Source organism: Cynocephalus volans, chromosome 7 (assembly GCF_027409185.1).
Source record: "Cynocephalus volans isolate mCynVol1 chromosome 7, mCynVol1.pri, whole genome shotgun sequence".
NCBI lineage: Eukaryota > Metazoa > Chordata > Mammalia > Dermoptera > Cynocephalidae > Cynocephalus > Cynocephalus volans.
Window position 1 is genome coordinate 109,336,071 of NC_084466.1, and position 20,455 is coordinate 109,356,525.

General features: G+C 38.8%; 1 protein-coding gene across 5 annotated transcripts in view; it reads right to left on the reverse strand.

The window, feature by feature from the left end:
• Window positions 1–2,456: 2,456 nt before the first annotated feature.
• BICC1 (BicC family RNA binding protein 1) overlaps window positions 2,457–20,455 on the reverse strand; it is a 261,573-nt gene continuing 243,574 nt past the window's right edge. For 4 of the 5 annotated variants that reach the window (XM_063103077.1, XM_063103079.1, XM_063103076.1 and 1 more), the window contains 4 exons: window positions 16,626–16,782; window positions 12,843–13,003; window positions 10,093–10,192; window positions 2,457–4,889 (listed from right to left, as the gene is read on the reverse strand). In XM_063103077.1, coding sequence (XP_062959147.1) covers window positions 4,759–4,889; window positions 10,093–10,192; window positions 12,843–13,003; window positions 16,626–16,782 — 549 coding nt within the window. In that variant the 3' untranslated portion in view covers window positions 2,457–4,758. Of the gene's footprint in view, window positions 4,890–7,291; window positions 7,371–10,092; window positions 10,193–12,842; window positions 13,004–16,625; window positions 16,783–20,455 lie in introns of all 5 variants that reach the window. The other variant, XM_063103078.1, reaches the window with a different exon arrangement.

The window sequence follows — 20,455 nt, forward strand, 5'->3', positions numbered from 1 at the left end:
ATGGCTTCCAGTTTCATCCATGTTGCTGCAAGTGATATGGCATCATTTCTTTTTATAGCTAAATAGTATTCCATTGGGTATATATAACCAGTTTTTTTATCCATTCATCCATTGATGGACATTGAGGTTGACTCCATCTCTTGGCTATTGAGAATAGTGTTGTGATGAACATTGGCGTATGGGTGTCTTTTTGATATACCGATTTCATTTCTTTGGGGTATATACCCAGTAACAGCATAGCTGGATCACCAGATCTATTACTTAGTTCTCTGAGAACCCCCTATACTGTTTCTACAATGGCTGTACCAATTTATATTCTCACCAACATAGGAGGGTTCCCTTTTTTCTGCATCCTGGCCAGTATTTGTTCATTTCTGTCTTGTTAATAGCCATTCTAAATGGGGTGAGATGGGCAAAGAAATGCCCATGCAGTGCAAGGAAAACCCAGTTAGTAATAATTGTAGCTCCTGTTAATTCACTGTTCACTACGTGCCACATACTTTAGATTTACACAGCCTCTTTACCCTTTCAACCATGCTCGGAGGTGGGTGCTATTTCCATTTTACAGATGAGGACTCCGAGGCACCCAGGAATTTTTCCAAGATCTAAAGACAAGATCTAAATGCATGTTTGTCAAACTACAAAGTTCAATTTTTTCACCGCTCACCCAGATTACCTGGAAATTATCTAAAAGTCTGTTTGAGGTGAGTGAGGAAAGAAAGCAAGCTGACTTACCTGGAGCAGGATTGTAGGAGAATCATGGCCTCTGGTGTTGATTGGAATTTTATAATACATTGACTAAACATCAATTTTTCATCAAAATTTGGTTCAATACATTTCAACACATTTGAATTCATGTAATAAGTGCCCAAGCCAAGATAAATCCTGAGTTAATTTAACAATACATACCAGGATTTACATAGCCAAGGGAGTGAAGTTCTCTTGGAAACAGTCATCTAAGGAGACTCTGTTCATTCCATTGTCAAGTGTCTTGTGGAATGTCTACATTTGGAAATAACTTCCAAGTATTACTGCATTCTAGGAGTATCCTCAGTGGTGGTAAACTTATGTTCTTTTAAGATGAACTTGATTTCTAAAAACTGCAAAGTCACTTGGAGTCAAACCTTAGAAGAGATGGGTCCCTAACCATTATCATCATAGGGTATAACCAAAAATACAGTGGAACGTATCCCTTTTGCCACACACTCCTTTTAAGAATGTGATTAAACCCGTGGAACCTAGAAAAAGGGAGAGAGGGAAGGAAGGAGAGAGGAAGAAATACTTTGCATCTGAAAGCATAGGCCTGTTTTACTGTAATGGGTAGTTTCAACAGTTTTGTTGAAAACTGAGGTTTCTAGACAGTTCCCTTGGAGTGTGATAAACACATGCAGGCCAGAGTTGAAGGGTGGGGATATCCTGTCCTCCAACTCTTCCTCAGCCCCACCTTTCTGCATTTAGAATGTAAGCTCAGTGAGGTCAAGTTCTATTGTTTTACTCACTGCTGTGCATAGACCAGGGCCTGGCACTTACTAAATATTTATATATCATTAATATTTATAGAAGGAATAAATGCATGATTTGATATGGGGTCACAGGTAAGATTTCAGTTATTGAAAAAACTCTTGTTCTAGAAAGAATTTTTAAGAACCACTGCCATAGATAATTCAAGTGGAGATACTCCTGGGTACATAATGGGTGGAGGGCTAGGGTTTCTTTAAGATTGAGCTGAAAATCTCAGGATTAGTAATATGGTATCAATTCTGTTTGAGAATGTTCCAGGCGGGATCCTAGTCCAGGGCACTGTAGGTGGCATGCAGTGGGATAGATGGCACTTCCATCAGTCTCTGAAATGGGAACCTGGGCCAAAAAGCCCAGCATCACTTTAGCATGGGGTGCCTTTGCTGATGGATTAGGTTATCAAATCTGTCACATACTTGAGTCTTTACAGAAGAAAGAAATAAGAATCAAGGCTGTTCTAAAATGTTACTCTTTTTGTATGTACCTATGGGTGGCCAGAGAAACAATGATTGATTACTAGTACTGAATTCACTGGCTAAAATGAAGTACCTTTGCTTCTGGTTGAAAATGATGGCTGTCAATGCAAAACAAGAGGACAGAGAATGCATATTCAATTCTACTGCAGAAACGCCTTTCAATTCTGCTGAAAATACCGCTCCCCCCACCAAAAAAAAGGTTTCCTTAGAAAACAAAGATAGGTGTAGGACTTTAAGTATAGAGATTTTTTGTTTGTTTGTTTTTTAAAAAAACCCATTTCATCTTGCAAGAGCAATACAAAGGGGTTATATAAATTTATTTTTCATGTAACAATTGATTAGTTTAGAAAAATTCCCATTTTCAATTCCATCTCTTATTTTTAAAAAAATCAGTAAAAGGACAAAAACCCCCACAAAAATACAATCTGTATCTGTTCTATATTTACAGACAACCAGTCACTATTAAGGCGCAGATTAAAAGCTAACATTTATTCAAATAATCCAAGTATTTTGTGCACCATATAACACTGACAATTCCATATACTGTAGTGTCATATTCCCTTCATTGCATCAAGAGAAAGTGAGAAAAATAATTTCCAGTGTTTTTATTTATTTTTAGCCACCCTATTTAATCTAGTTTCAGTGGGACAGTTTTTCCCTTTGGCATAATATTAAAGCACTGTTCATAAAACCCATATCAACTTAATACTGCATATGCATTTCATCTTCCTCCTGTTGCAAATGCATAGTAGAAAGCTGGGGAAAGAGCTCCAAGTGATTATTTTTTATTTGGAAAGTTCTTATCAAAGGAATCAAATTAAGTATTGAATTGATGAGCAGTAAACAAATCTGGAGTTGTTACCCTGTGCTGAATGTTTACCATTGCGCATTAATACAACCAAATAAGGCAGGGCACTCCCCACAATCATCTGCATACATGTGCACGGACTGACTGCACCATACTCTCAAAGGGAGTGAATTGGTTCTACATCCTTAAGCAGATAAGGCTTAGTTTAGAAATGGGTAGCCCCTTAGTGCCAGTTATAACTGATAATTTTATGACAGGCCCCATTGTCTTATACCTTCAAGGTAACCAATACTATTTCTTAAAGTGAAAATTTTTGTGTGTGCAAAATATTCATTTAACTTTCTGTTACGACTTAGCCATGGAAAAATGTCTGAAAAGTATTTCTTATCCCACATTTGTATAAAAGTCCCCAAGTGTTGTGTATGCTTATCTAATGCCTTCTGCTGAGAACACGTGACAGTGGTTTATGTCCATGTAGAAAGTCTTGAATACTGAACATAAATAAGTCATTATAGTACAGGTAATTAACATTTCCTATGGGAAAATTTTCCAACAAATTAATATACTTGGAAATGATATTGCTTTGAAGAAAGAAAGGCACTTTAGTGATTTCCTTTGTGGATTAAAACCACTTCCTATGTCCACAATAAGATTTCTGAAAAGACCCAGGAAACAATGTTGCCCGATTTCTTGGACTTTCACAGTATAAGATTGTAATCTACCACTTAGAAAATATTTGGCTTTTTTTTCTTTTTCCTTCAGAACTCAGCTATTTTTATAAACTGTCACTCTGGAGACTTAAAGTCTTTCCATTCTCAACAAACACACGTCCACTGCAAGCAGACAGACATGGTTTCAGGAAAGTCCTGGGACCAGAGTTAAGCTAATGTGTACATGATAAGGGTCATGATCTATTTCTCCTCATTATGGCAACAGTGCTGTCTTGTCAGATGATTATTTGTCTTTTAAATAAAGTGACAATCTAGGGCTCCAGTTATTGAATGCCGTCCTTTCTCTATCATAAATCTCTAGTAAATATCAATTTCATCAATTATGTACTGTATGCTTATAATATCTAAAAATAAAAGTTTGATATAAATAAATGTCCTCTAGTGGCAGTATACTAAAAAAACAGCCCTTTGCCTTCAGACAACCATTAAAATCATTTTAGCAATACAGGCAGCAGCTAAATACGACTGCAAAGGGTTAATATTGCAAAGTCCATTTGGTCTTTCTTTGCACCTGTTACCATGAACTAGGTTCATTGCTAAGTGTTTATAGGATGCTGACATAAAGAACAGAACTGGTCCAGAACCAAGTGGACTCACATTTCCCAAAGTCACAGAGAATATTCTGCACAGAAACTAATATCCAGTACCATTTCAAATAAAAATTTGATGCAGTCAGAAAAATGTGACTAAATCTGATCTGTGCCAATACATTAGATGACAGGAAAATGAGAGAGAGAATTTCCACAGGACAAGGAATTAGAACATGTAAAGTGCTGAAAGATCTTAATTATTTTAAAGCAGTACCAGAAAATTCCACTTTGATTATTTTTTAAAAATCCCCAAATACCAAAACAAAACAAGCAAACAAAATAACTTCTAAGTTTTCTGGCATCCCAGATGTCAATTCATCCTTCACTTGAAGTTTAAAAAAAAAAAAAATCAGTGCATATGTTATATAAGTAAATAAAAACAGGAAATAAAGCCCTATCCTTATATTGCAAATTCTGTCCAATTGCCATTTTAAAAATGTAATCCACATTTGGTGCTCTGCACAACATAAGAACATCTTCTCTCTTTTTGCCACAAGGTACAGGTGCGAATAAGATGCTTTGGTCCTGATACCAGCCACCCAGAATGCTGAGGACGGTGTGCAGTGAAGGCTGTTCACAGATGTCCTGTGTCCGACTTTACAGTTAGTTGGCGGGCATGTGCCTAGAGGGTATTGCTACCAGCGGCCACTGACACTAGCAATATCTGAGTGATACTGACGGGGTAGCCTCCCACTTGCTCCGCCTTCCAGGAAAGAGGTGCGTGCATTTGGTGGTTCAAAAAGCTTTCTTCGGTTTTTATTTAGTTCTAGAGAGAGAAAGAAAGAATTGTTAGGAGTTCTATATACTACAAGACATGGCATTAGTGTTTAGAAAATGGTGATGTGGTAGGTTTTGGGGGGAAAGTCAAGTCTGTTAGCAAAAGAAAAACTTTTAATTGATGGCCAAGACACTTCTGAAATACTAGAAAGTTTGACCCTGAAGGTAGTTTATTGGTAGATAGAGAACCAAGGACAGCAAATAGTTTTTATTGTACTTTCAAATTCTCTCGTGGATATGTCATTCTCAGATCCCTCTAACCAAATTAAACAGTTTGACCTACCCCAAATGCCATTTCAGAGGAAAAGGGGGCAGTCAAAGGTGGTTAAAGGCTTGTGATAGGATGTATTACCAATGACATAGAAAATGATTACAGCTATTGAACTCCCCCACCTCAAACACTGCAATCATTAAGTTACTATAGTCAGACTTGTGAAGAGGAAACCTCCCCTACACACGAGGACATTAGAGGAGCATAGGTAAGCCATAGCCCCCATGGCTCTGCCAACTCAGGAAGCCTGAGCTTCTTGAATCAGAAATAGTTCTATCAGCAGAAGGTTTCTTTGTATAAGAAATCAACTTAGCAAAAATTGCAACAGCTTGGAAAATTAATGCTTGAAAATCACCAACACCCGAATCCAAATTTTCAGGGAAAATTTTTCGGGAGTCCCATTTTAATTTTAAAGAAATCAGTACTTAGAAAACATTGTTTAGTTTGTCTTTTGCCAACTCAAAATTATTGACTGGAAAGGTAAAAAGTTTATTGAAGCAGACTCCCTTGTTTATGACCAGGCACCCTGTCCCCCCGCGGCCACACACACGCTCAATCACTGATTAACTCTTTCTGATGAACTCGTGAGTACACAGAATTGTCAGACTCTAGAAATGGGGGGTTTCTGGTAGCCATTAAATGAAACTCTCTTCAAATTTATTCAATTTAAATTCCAAATAGAGTATAGGGATTGTATAGTTGACGTGCTTAAAGTTGTCTTTTGAAGATTTTTTCACCTTGTATTTTGCATTGTACTCAGTACTTTTCCAACCACACACACACATACGATCCCCTTTTGAATTCTGAAGTTACACTGTAAGCTGTGGCCAGCTACGGTAATGCTGAGGAGGAGGAGAACAAACTCAGACAGGTTGTAACAGGTCATAGATGGTGAAAGATGCCCATATGGCCATGTTCTGGAAGACAGACCAACATTTCACCCCACTGCCTTCCAAAATGTAAATGCCTGCCCTATTGGGCCAAAGCAACAGTGGAGACATCTCTCTGCTGTTCACATATAGGTCTTAAAAGAGAAGATCGATAACAGTGATGTATTAAAGTCTACTTATTACATGACAAGCACCGTGGAGTTCTGTCCTATTCAAGTCCTCCTTAAGGGGTGGACAATATTACGATTCTCCATTTTATAGAAAAGAAAATTGATTTTAAAAATAGACAGCTAGTAAGTGACAGAGCTGCACCCCCACCTGCCTGACAGAAAGGTCAGCACCCTGGGCTGCAGTGATCCACCAGATGGAGAAGACCGACTGAGGCATCAGAGATACAAATTGCAGAAACTGGTAGTTCCAAGTATGCCAAGTAACAGACCTCTATGTCATCTTTTAGTATACCAGACTTACTTTTTAAATAGAAAAACATAGCTTAAAAACTCTGAAGAAGCAAGGAAGGTAACTTTACAAGCAAAAGAAACTTTCGTGCAAGCATGCATGCACACGGCTATTGTTTCAAGTTCCTGCAGAAACACGGTAGCAATCACGTTCCTATTCAAAGCTGAACACATGTATCTTGCTAAGAAAACAAAAACAGCACTTCAAAAGTCAGAAATCAAAACAGAATTGTACATATTTAAAGGCAAACTTATAGAAGATTTAAGAATAAATGAATCATCTTAAGAACACAGCCTTGCAAAGTTTTATCACCCTCAAGCTAGACTATATTTGGCCTCCATTTTCTCCTGTTAGAATAACCGACACGTTAGGAGGACAGCCCCATATTATAGAGAAGGGAAAGGAAGGAATGAAGCCAAACGACATTCTCCTCTAGCACATATAACACGTATAACTAACACATAAAAACAACTGGGCCACTGAAGACAGTTTTTTAATAAACATTGAAAGCTTTATTCTGAAAAGTCACATTAGCTAGATCTTTGAAAGTAAAATGATCATAAGAGAATTATGTCATTCTTTAAAGATGTAGTTTCTAAGAAAGTACACACATATATACACATCTATGGATCAAGTCCTACCGAAGAGACTTTAGGGTATTTGTTGTTGCTGCTGTTGTTTTAAAATTAAAAAGCAAACTCCTTGCTCTGACTTTTTTTTTTTTTTTTTTTTTTCCAGTAAGCCTAAGGGACAGTTTGGGAAAATACCAACCTTTTTCTTTGAAATTCCAAGGTTCACACAATCCTGGCAGCTCTCAGGATCTTGTTGCGGATCTGAACAGAGTCACAAACTAAAAGAATAGGTCGGGAAATGTTAGATCTACCTGAGGCTGTGGAGGGAATCCTGTCAACAGGATGGTCAACTTCCTTTCACTGAGTCTCTGTATTAACCAGTCACTAACGTACTCTGACAGAAATTTGTGAATTTTCAGAAAATCGTAGGTTTGGGGGAAAAAAAATCAAATTTATTCTTTGACCATCCCTACTAGAGATAACTTTCATCTCCTCCTATACCATTAAAATGTCTTCTGGCCCAAGATTAAAAACAAAACAAAACTACACACTGAAAGAACAACTCCAATAATAAGCTAAAAATCTACAAAATTTTAAAAAGGAATTTTGAGCAAACTCTGTATCTATCTAACCACACTCTGTAACCACAAAACAAACGTGAGTCAAGGTTGCCCAAGTCTTTTGCATCGATCCGGAAATGGAACGTTCTGAGACTATCAATGGATGTCTTTGTTATCAGATAATTTGAATTGGAAAAAGAAGCTTTTTGATGAAGGGTTTCTCAATAAAACCTTATTACTTGCAGAGAAAATGATTTACCAGGTTCAAACAAATGCACTCAACAAAGTAAGACAAACTCATCCTCGAAATAATCAAATACTTCACACTGTGCAGAGCATTCATAAGGCATCTTATTCAAAGTCTAATTCCTATTAAAAGCAAGAGGACTTGTGAACCCCACTGAGAGAGACAGTCTACAGAAATAGTATATAATCTCAACAGAACTACACTGAAGACGACTGAAAAAAAAATTTTTTTAAAAAGAGGATTCAAAACATCTTGTAGTTCCCATTCTACTCTCCAAAACCCAAAGTATACTGATACTTTCCATAGTAAAGGTATTAATGGTCAACCTGCAACCTAGGAAAGTATTAAGACATATCTGCTTGTTGCTGAAAACTTTGCAGAGTTGGAATAGGGTTGGTGCCCAAAGAAAGAATTTAGTTTTTATTATACTTTCACTGCCATTGCACAAACCTCTAGAGAAAGATTATGGAGTTCTGGAGTATCTCCTTCTCTAGTATAAAAGTGCTAGCCCACAGGCATATTTCAACTGCACAGGTGTGGGGAATATGAGAGTTAATCAAAAGTAGTACTGTATATCAATTTCATTGGCAAATTAATAAAAGAATGTAAAAATATATAACGTTAATTTGAGTCTACAAATAGCCTTCTGAGGCTGAACTTTAGGGTAAACAAGTTGAAAAAACTATCCTATTGCCACAGATGGTAAAAAAGAAAGAACAAAGGAATATAGTCCTAGTAATACATACTGTTAAAACTGAGCCTGAAGAGACATCACATGAAATGACAGATCTAGGGGACCTTACATAATTATCTATTCCAGTCTATCTTTGTGGTTAATAAAGCAAAACCAAAAAAGGTTTGGAAACTCACCCAAACACTCATGACTTGGCAAAGGCAAAGCCCAGGTCTCCTATTTGAATCCAGTGTTCTAACTGCTATACCGAGAGGATCTTATGAGCAAATAGCAACTGTGCATCTGCCCCAGGGAGCTCCACTAATGAAGCCTCTTGGGCACACAGGGTGGAGGAAGACTTCTAAAAACTGATGTGTGTAGAACTCTACTTATCCATGCGGGAGCCTAACAGGATATAATCAGGAAGCTCGATGGCTGGATTCCACTCCTATTTCGAAGGTGCACTGCCTTTATCTGCTTCATACAAAGATTTCCTAGGGGGAGGTGGTTGGGCTATGCAATTTGTTGCTGAAATTATGAAGCCCTAAGGTTTTAGATCTTCTTTGCTGATCTGATAAGTCAATACTGTCTGGAAGGGACTTTTACCAGCTGGATGCGACTGCTGGCCTCACACAGGTTTAGCCTGCAAATTCAGTGTTATGAAAAAGCAGTCATTTTCTCGCAGCACATGACACCTGGTTTCTGCCCTTGGTGTCCGTTTTTTTGAGACTGGCACAAATTTGACATTCAAAAACTAATCTCGTTCGACCCCACCCTCCATCCCAATTTCTTCCTCATTTTTCTTGAAACAACTTTCTGAGCTACATTACTATGTATTTGCCGACTCCTGACTCATCATCTGGCTCAATTCTTTTCAAATGAGTGGCACCCCATAGAGTATTTCCTAATACATAGAATATGCAACAGATGCACAGAGAAAGCATTCTAGGGAGGCAGGCAACATTATTTCCTTTATTCTGTGACTACCTTCAGGATGCTACATCCTTCTGTGACTCAAAAGTTCTATTAAAACTTTTTTAAACATTAAAAAGCATTAAGACAAGTAATACAGCCAGGTTCCAAGCTATACCAACGAGCATTCTTTTTCTCAGTGCAATGATCTCAGTTGGTGTGCAAGGACACACACATTTGAAACATGACATCCAATCAAGAAAAATTATTCACTAACCCAATGATAACTACTTAACACAATGCAGAAAGGAGAATTAAACTGGTCCCCCATTCTCCTGATCTGCATAGGGCAATTTTGGTTAGATCTTTCTGAAGAGGTCTGTTCTAAGGAACAACATTGCCAAGGCAAGTTTTCAAGCAATGCCTTGATGAAGGAGTAAGATATTCTCAGCATTTGTCACACTGTTGGCAGAACTCTTTGAAACCACAACCATCGAGGTGTCAGAGAAGTAAAGCAAGCAACTGATGGGCAGAAGCAGCCCTGCCAGCTGAGACCACTGGCAGAGGTTATTCAGATTTTAAAATATGAGTTGAACATTTATATTCACCTGAGATTGCAAGCAGCATTTTCCTCCTGGCACCAAAAGTAGTAATTCCCAGCTCCTTCAGATCCTGATCTGTGAGAGTGAGGAACGTCTGAAGATCAATCTGTGGGTGAATAAACAAACTGTAACCAACATATAAAGTACTTATTTTTTTCCTTATTGTAGGATCAACTCATTATTACATCTATCTTATTTATTAATTATGCTGTGTCTACTTCCAAAAAAGAATAGTAGTGGCACAAATGTAAGGGACAAGAATTAAGAAATAAAGGTGGTGAAATGGAAGTGATGACTCTAGTGGAAGACTTAGCTTAAGTCAGTGATTTGCTGCAATTGAGTTAAAAACTTAGCTCCGAGCATCCTGGTGGCTAGGGCAAGAAGAAAAACTCAAAAACTGCACTGTTTTGGTGAAATGATAAAAAGTAGAATACACATCTGTCTAGAAACAGGCAGTGATGATGACATTATAAATTTAATTATTGCCTGGTAGAGCTCCTGGCTGACCTAACTACTTGGACTAAAAGGCTCCCTGGCAGTTCCTACTATTCCAGTTGAAGTGCTGAGTACAAAGTATAACATGCTGATGTCTTTGAGGTTTGTTGAGAATAATCAGTGAATGAAGTTCAGATCCTGACTCTGCCTTTACTAGCTGTGGGCACTTAGGGTTGACAGTTCTACACCTTGCAGGGCTGTTGTGAGCATTAAACATGACTACAGATGTAAAGCAATGGGTTCACTAAAGGGGTAAAATAATTGGCAGCTATGGTTAGTAATAGTGTATACTGAAAAATCACCTGTGGAAGTTGCTAAATTAATCTTCAACATGCTTACAATAAATCAAATCTCATGAAGTTACTTAGTAGGGGATTCTTGAAAAATCATGTCTGAACATTAGAATATATCCTACATGAAGGAAGCACCTTACAAAATTTCAACACATCATAAAAAACTACACTTTTCATTAAATTATACTGAACACAATTTGAAATTTTCTGTTTTGATTTTGGAGGTACATCCAAACCTTACAGCCTTGAGGTCATCACTTATCTCAGTTCTAAAGATATGTTTTTAGAAATTCTATTTTACTTATTTTAATTTATCAATATACAATGCAGTTAATTTTCGTGTCCCTTTACCAATTCCTCCTTTCCTCCTTCCCTCTCCCCACCATTACTTCAGTTGGTTAGAAATTCTGGTTAATAGAGACCCTCTGGTTCACGTGTCCCCACACTTTTTCCTAAAACACCAGATAATAAATATTTTAGGCTTCACGGGCTATAATGTCACTGTTGCAGCTACTCAGCTCTGCTGCTGTAGCTCGAAAGCAGCCACAGACAATATGTAAACAAATGAGTTTAGTTGTGTTCCATCAAAACTTTACTTACAAAATCAGGCAGCAGGTCTGCAGGCCACAGTTTGCCTACCTCTGCTCTATCTAGTAAATAAAATATTAGATAAAGCCCTTCTTGCTTTATACTTTCATTTTTTTCTTCCTCAGAGTAGCTGTATAAAGAGTACCTATAATTTATTTCTATACTTCTTCAAATAGGAAATAAATATAAATGAAAATAAACCCAGAATATTATTGACTAACATTTAATCTCTTATTTTGAGACCTGTGTCTGGACAAGTTAAAATACTTCTGCCCTTGAGTTTCCCAATCGACTAGGCTCATCTAACCGGTGAGACTAAATAAACAATACAATTCATTAATGCACTGATTATGAAAGGGTTATTTGACTTAGAAAATCCTTGGTTAAATGAACATTAACAGATTTAGGGGAAAGAAAACAAAATCAATACCCGGAAATCAGTGTAAAAACCAAAAGTGTCTAGCAATTAAACTTAATAATTTATTGAAAGAATTTATTAATAATTTATTTTACAGGCAATACATTGAATTTATGATAGAAAGCGCCTAATGAAAACCCTAGATTTTTTATTGACTGATACATGCCTGGGAATTACTATCTTAATCATCAGATGTTCCCTAATATGAAATTAAGCCAACTAGCATCAAACTTGGACCATGTCTTCATTTGAAAGAGAGATAAATTCACAGAACCATTTTAATTTTCTAGTACATTGGGTTAGCTGTGCCCTGGTAATATAACAACATTGTTCGAAGAGCTCATGCTCAGGAGCTCTTTTCTTTATGTCAGTGTATAACAGGCCACGGCTGATCAGTCTGACCAAATCCATGGTGGTGATGGCTCAGCAGCCGTCTCAGTTCCGTCTCAGTAAAGGCAAAACTCAAATGGTAAATTAATTAATAAATTAACATATTAAAAAATATTATATTCTGTGAGGAGACTTCAGTAACATTACCAGGATGGATCAAAAACAGCCACAGATATTTATTTTAGATGCTGTTATTTACTTTTACGTGCCACAAATAAAGATAACAACCGATTCAAGAATGAAAACATGTTAAATACAGACTTGTTGCTAACCTCGTGGGAGCTGTGAATACAAAAATTCCAATGAGTCAATACACCATTTAGGTGTTTTAGTTAAAACTGGTGAAAGATAGCTATGATGCATTTTTTGCAAACCCACTTTTCTACTGCCCTGTGTTTATTAGCTGCACTAAATAAATAAGAGACGAGATGACATTTTTCTTAACAGCAAGAACAGCTACAAGATTTGAATAAATCTCAGTGAAAGCACAGTCATAGGTCAATGAGTGATTTCATTCTGGAGGTCATCATACACACAACCAACGATACCTGGGAAAATAAATAATGACTGACCTCTTGTTGCTGAAAGACATCTGTGTATTTGCCCAAGCCCAGTTTGCTGAAGAGCTCAGGGAGGTCAGAGCCTTTGAAAGAGCTATTCAGGTTACAGCCATTGCTTCCTGTCAGTGAGGAAATGCAGTCCATGTAATTGCTACTGCTGAGATAGTGTTCCGCTGAAAGGCAAAGGAGAGACAGGCTTGAAGTGAAAATTCCCAGAGAGAACATGGTTTAATTAAAAGTTTTAATCACCCAAATATTTCATATTCCATTGTTCAGCTGAATAGAGCAGTAGCTACAGAAATAACAGCAATCCTTTACTGTAATATTGGCTTTTCATTAAGAAAATGCTGGTCACTGCTTTCAGGGAGGCTCTTGCCATTTGAAAGGTTACACTTGGGAGGCAGAAATTAAGCAACAGTGCCTCGGTAGTTACTAATCATTCATCATATTCTCCCTGAGCACTCAGAAGCATTTGCTCTCTCTTTATAATTGAATTGAAGTGAATTAAATGGGAACTAGAAGGAGGATCCCTGGGACACAATAAAGATGTGGAAAGTTATTACAAGCCCAGGCCCTTTTTGGATGGCAGGATGGCTCTCTGTATCTACACTTGTGCTTTCCTTTGGTCAAAGGAACTGTATGATATTGCAACATATAATCTCGTTCCCAAGGAAACATAATTGGACAGTGAGTTCACAAAATAGAGCACTTCCAAAATTAAGAGAAATATACGAAGTGATAAGAATGATGCTGAAGTCACTGAATTTAATTTATGACAGAAATTATCTGTCTCTTGGGAGAAATTCTAAGACAGCCATGATGAGCTTTGCCTTGGCTCTGTGACTGATTTGGTGGGCAAATGTTCTGACCCATTATCTGTGGGTCCAGCACCAATGACAATAAAGGATGATGACAGACTATTGAACCATGCCAAGTACTCCACCAAACGCACTGCTTTGGAGGTTCTAGCAGAGAGCTGTGCAGCCATTTCTACCTCCCTGACCAACAACTGGCTCCCGCCCATGTGGGAAATCTGTCCCCTTATATCAAGGATGCAGTTTCAGGAGAAATTCCCCAGAGAGGTGAAAGGGGAGGACGCTCACCTGAGCCAATCAGTTCCTCCTAACCTACTCAGGATCTGTGCATCTGCCAAATCTAAGAACCTTGCTCTGCACTGTTACTGGTGCAATTAATCACTTTCTCCAGTTGTCTTCACCTCCCAACTGAGAAGTCCTTTATGTGTCTCAAGTGGAAGGAATTTGTTGATAAGGTTTCTTTTTCTCTTAAGAACAGATGTTTTATCTCTTGTAGGGAGAATGTGTAAAGAAAAGGACCCAGGACCAAATGCTGAGATACTGAGCCCTGGGATGCTCCACCATTTAAAAGTGAAGCAGAGGCCCCAAGGTCATCAACATAGATTGAAAAGGAGTGGCCAGTGAGGTACTGGGACAAAGGTGACACAAGGCAGCGTAGTATGAGCATATTAGTGACCACGGAACTTGACAACATGGAAGTTACTGGCAGGATGAACACATAATTTATTTTCCAAATGATAAATTCATTTTTTTTGAGAGTGAAAGCAGAGTTACTGAGAATTATACTGGAGCAACTTGTACAAACAGGAATGCCCAGAAAAACTGGAAAAACTGGTGACCTTGACAAGGGTGTTAAGAAAAATGATCTAAAACTGTGCTGTTCAACACACTAATCAATGACCACATATGGCTATCGAGCATCTGAAATGAGGCGAGTGGGAATTAAAATGTTCTAGCAGTGTCAAATACACTGTCGATTTTAAAGACTTTGTTTTAAAAAAGAAAAAATGTAAAATATCTCATGTTTTTTACATTGATTACGTATTTAAAAGAAATATGTTATATATGTTGGGTTAAATAAATTAGTAAAATCTTTAAAAAAAAACAGCAGGCATTTGTAAATAAAATATTCTTAGTGATAAATGGTTATAATGGCTGCTGTGGTTTGAATGTTTGTCCCCTCCAAAGCTCAGGTGGAAGCTTAATCCCCAGTATGGTATTTGAAAGGTTGGGCCTTTAAGAAGAGATTGGATCATGATGGCCATGTACTCATAAATGGGTTCACGGATGAACAGGTTCTCAGGGAGTGCACTAGAGGCTTTGCAAGAGGAGGCAGCAGCATGTTAGTGCACTCTGGCTCAGCCCTCATCGTGTGACACCCACGGTTGCCACAGCACTCTATATGGAGAGTCCCCACCAAGAAGGAGGCCTTTGCAAGATGCTGAGCCATGCTCTTGGACTTCCCAGCCTCCAAAGCTATAAAAAAATAAATTTTATTTCTTTATAACTTACCCAGTTTCAGGTATTCTGTTTTATGAGCAACAAAAAAACAGACTTACACGATGGCCCATAACTTCTATTTCTTTTTGTGTTAACTACATATAGTTTCTATATGGTCTTAAACTTCCTACACTCTTAAAACCTCGGACAAAAGCCAAATAACTATGCTTCTTTAATCATTCCTTTTTACTAATGAATCCCCATCTTAATCCTAAACTTCAATTCAACCAAGTAGTACAACTTTAATTATCCAATATTAAATGAAGGGAAAGAAGGGAAAGATAGAGAAGCATAAAACTAATTTATATTGGGCTGTAGATCGAGCACCATTTACACCACCTCGATCTGTGCTGGCACCAGCCTGCCTCTCAGCTCAATCATACTGTCAGTGGTGGAGGATCCAGCCAGTGACTGATAGGGTCTCCAGGCTATTATTGACAGTACACTTGGGAATGAAAGAGTTGACCATGTTTTCTTACTTAGACTTGGCCAACACCTTGATTGATCTCTTCAAATCTGAGCCTCCTGACAGCACAACCAACTTGACTGATGGTAGCAACTGCCTGTTCCAGGCTGTCTACTATGCTCATCTGGACTGCCCTTCTTCAAGTATTCTTCAAATACTCCAAGCCACATGTTTCAGCATTCCAAGTCTGTCAAAACCCCTGAAGAAAGGGCATTAGGGGCACATCTTCTGATGACTATGTCAATTCTTGTCTGTTTACCTATTTATATAGCTCAGAAGTGTGGGTGCTGTCACAGACAAAACGCTGGACTCATGCTGAGTCTCAGCCTTATTTGCTCAAAGCCAGCACCCTCATGCTTGAAATTAAACTTTTTTTTCCTGTTTATGCTAATTCAGCTACATCTTGTCAATAAAAAATCAAATCCTGCTCTTCTCCTTTAGTAGCTATCTACTGGACAGTCTTTCTTCAATTGTCCAAGACACTAACTTGATCACAATGTTCACAACTACTTTCTTATATCCTTGTCTTTTCTTTGTCATTGGATGTTTTCGTGTGCATTACTCATTTATGCTCACTCATTTTGCAAAGATGTACTGAGAACCTATCTACTAGGTGTCAGACACTCTGCTAGGCATTTGGGAAGAAATAATACACAGCATAACGGAATGCCTGGCATATGGGCACTTAATAAATGTTTGCTGAATGAACAAATACAGTTCCTGGCTTCTGGAGCTCCAATTCCAAAGGGAGAGACAGGCATGTAAATAAATAATCACCCTTCGGTATGACAAGTGCTAGAGTGAAAGCACGTACAAAATGCAGTAAGAGAGAAGAACTAAGTGGCCAGCTTCACTGGGAGATACAGGGAAGGCTTCACAGAGGAGGTGGTGCACGAATTACACCCAGCACTTGAAATCCCAGAGACCAGAGTCATACTTGAACATCACCCCAAACCAAATCAACACATTCTAAGCTGATGATACCTAAAAGTATGAATAAAAGTCAAAGCTCACTTGATTTGTTTTGTTTACGCTTAGGGCTGCCAATAGAAGCTGCAAATTCATCATGACTTGCGGGTCCTATTCCATTTCGATCTCTCCAGTTATCAGATTCACTTCCATTTCCCAAGTGCTCACGACTGTTAGATCGTGAGAGGGACATTGATGAGCCCTGTGAACAGTCAAAGCCAGATAAGGAAGTGTTTAATAAGGGGGTTTCTCAGGGTGGGAGAAGAAAAGAATCCACGTTACACCACTGCCATTTACATCTATGGCTCACCATGGCCATCACCCATGAATGCTGTGTCTATGGCCTTTATCCTCCAGCAGCCAAGGACACTTGGTAACACACACAGTGAAGTCTTTTCCCTTCATTATGGGGAGCTTACTATGAGGGTACCCAACAGAGACCTGACAGCCCCCAGTATAAATAATCCCTCTTATAAAATTTGGAAGAGTAGATGCTGAGACTCCTCCCAATTTCAGAAACCCCAAAGCACCATCTGTTACAGCAGAGATTCTCAGCCTTGTATCACACAAGAAGGGTAGATGGGGATGAGGTACAGCCAGATCCAATGCTTTGAATGGAATGGAGCTCCGGTGCTGACAGAGCTGTAGGTTGAGAGATCTGGCATTTCCCCTATGTTACCCTTACCCAAACAAGCACACAACTTTCCAACAAATTACAAATGCCTGGAATAATCTATCCTTTTTAATTCCCTAAAATCAAAATCAAAATAATAATCTAAAACATCTGAAAATTTGCATTTATTCATGCCTTTATTCATTCATCTGATCACAGTCTTACAGGCACTCTACCTTGTTCTACCTACTGTGATAAACTCAGGTTTCTCTCATTCTCAGTTTTATGTGCATCGGGCAATTCCAAGAAAATCCTTTCCTGTTCACTTCAGTAAACTCATGTAACTCAGTCCCGCAGCAGCATAACCACAGTTCTAAACACCCCTGTGTTTAAAGCATCATGACACCCCTGTCCCCAGATTTTCTGCCTTCCTCACTGTACCCTTGGTAGGATCTTCCTTCTCTTTTCCATTCTAAATGTCAGATTACCCCAGGGCTTGGTCCTAGAACCCATTCCTGTCTCTCTGTATGCTTTCTTGTTAAGTAACCTCAACCTCTTTCGAAGCTTAATGACAGCAGTGACTCCCAAATTTCCATCTCCAGTTTGACTTCTCTGTTGAAATTTAGAATCACAGAGCTGCCAATCTATACCTCCATTTTACTCTCTAATAGGCATTTTAAACTTAGTGCTTGATATTCAGTTGTTGAATTCCTGTCCCCACCAGCTACCTTCAAACCTACTCTTCCCCAAGAATTCCTTTACCCAGCAAGTGACTCTACCACTCACCCAGTTCCTCCAGCCAAAATTCCAAGGGTCATCCTTGAGTCCTCCTTCGCTGAGCACATCCAGTCCATCAGCAAGCTCGATCAGGGTTGTCTCTGAACACACCTCAAATCTGGCCACTTCCCTCCATCTCCACAACCATCACCAGCTGCCTCCTTAATGGCCATTTTGATTCTACTCTTGCTGCTTCTCCCCCGTTATCCTTTTTCCATTAAGCAATGCAATGATTTTTTTAAATGCAAATTCAAACGAATTAAACCTCTGTGTAAAGTCTTATACTGTGTTTCCACTGTATTTTACCACAGGCTGAGGTGTTCCCTGCCTCTCTCCAGCCTCATCTCCAGTGCTCCCCTACTGTGTCCAGCTTCTGCTCCATGAACTCAGCAGCTAGTTCTGACATCAGGATGGTCATGCCAGCTGTCCCACCGGCCTAATATTCTTTCCCTAGATCTTCACAAGGCTGGCCCTTTTTGTCTTCTAGGTGTTAGCCTGAATATCATCCTCTCATAAGGTCTGCTTTATGACTACCCAATCTAAAGCAGCCTCTGTTTCATGTTTATCAGTGACTTTTATTACCTAATGCCTTCTTGTTTACTTATTTTGTGTTTCTCTACTCACCAGAAAGAAAGCTCTATCCATGAAAACAAGAACGTTGTATTCAAGCACTGTGTCTCTAGTGTATAGAATTGTGTCTGGAACACAGAAGGTGCTTAGCACTTGTGTAATTACTGAATGAATCTCAGATTCCTTCCCTACATCTATGGGATGGCTTTGCAGACTTTTGGGCAGTGGTATAGAAAAATGAATTCTCCTGAGACCAAAAAATGGCCTTTCTAATGAAAACACCCTTAATATTATACCTCAACCAAGATAAATACAATGCAGCAAGGGAAATAATACATGCTCAAAACTGAAGCATTAATGAGCCACAATGGTATATATATGTTTAAAAAGTCTTAAGTCTGCATCTAAACTCTTTTTGAGTACATATAACCTCTCATCTAAAATCTAGGCTGATTTAATTCACACAGGTGTACTAGACCTGGCTATCACGGTGATTTCTAGAAACATTAAACATAATCTTGTGATATCTACTAGTTAGCTATCTATTGACTAATCTAAAATATCCAGAAAGAGAAGCTCACCTCCACTCTTAGGTATGTAAGATTTAAAATAATCAGACAACCTCATTACTCTTTAGTATGCGGGGGGGGAGACTGAAAACCATGTTTGATTTCCATTGCAGGTTTTTATTTGCTCCAAAGAATATGTAACCATTACTCATGCTCTTAAGAGATAGATGGCAAAAGAAAAGGAAAATCCCAAACCTCTTTGCAGCTTTGTTGACTTGACAGAGATACTGCAGGTCAAAGCAGCCTTTTGTTTGACTTTTGGTGTCCCAACATAACATCAAGTGGATAAGGTCATATTTTTGAGTCTTGGAGAAAACAAAAAAGTTTGAAAATGGCCGCTTTTTATCTAAAGGAACTCTTCAGCATGGGCTAATTTCTGAAAGCTACACTAAACTGGAAAAAATTGTTCAAGTCTAGCATCTCAGTAATACTGAATACAGAGTTCAAAGTATTGAATTCTTGTTACCTTGAGCAAACTTCCTAGGGGAGGAAACCCTTAGTCTCTGGCACGCTGAGTGAGCAGCCCTCACCCATCAGGATCTAATGGCCAAACATGCTGCTTCTTACAAATCACATTCTACTTGTTCATTTGGTTTTATTTTTCTTTGGAACAGGAGTAAGGAAAAGGAGAGAGTTTCTAGCCACACTCCAATTTAAAAATATTAGTGCCATAAGCAAAGATACGGTCTCTCTTTTAATAAAAATTGTTCTCTCCCCTTTTCTTCAGGTTCTTCCCCTCGTCCTAATCCACAGAAGCAACCTTCACTTAGTGCCCCGTTTTCAATCTTTCTGCGCTATGGTGGAATAAAAGGAAAGGCAGGCACTCGCAGCGAGCAACTGCTGCAGACAATCAGATGATGCCACGTGAGGGGCCCTTTCTCTCCACTTCAGTGGATTTGGGATGCACAAGGAAAAGTTCAAGTCCTACATACCAGGGAGAGTCTAGAAGATCACTCCTTAAGAAAGCTTGATTCTCTTTTCCATCAGCAGCGTTTCAAGGGGCAGTGAAGAAAAGCAGGTTACATGGTGAATGTCTATGCTCTAGTCTAGCTGGTTGCCCCTGCCCTCCCTCCATCCTTCAAAGTGCAGGGGCTGCTGGACACCAGCCTGGATGGTGGAGCAGCTAGTGCCAGACAGCCAAAGTGAGAAAAGCCACAGGAGGGGCTCAGCCATCGAGTCAGAGTCCCTGCACTGTTCTGCCCACAGAAAATGGTCTGTCTGTCCTTGGGCAGGTGCTGTAGCAGAAAAGTCTTTCAGGTTCCTACGCCCATTCCTGCCATGCTCCCCTTGGTGTTACAGCTCTTTACGGCAGTGTTTCCTGAGAATCACCTGCATCGTAATCATAC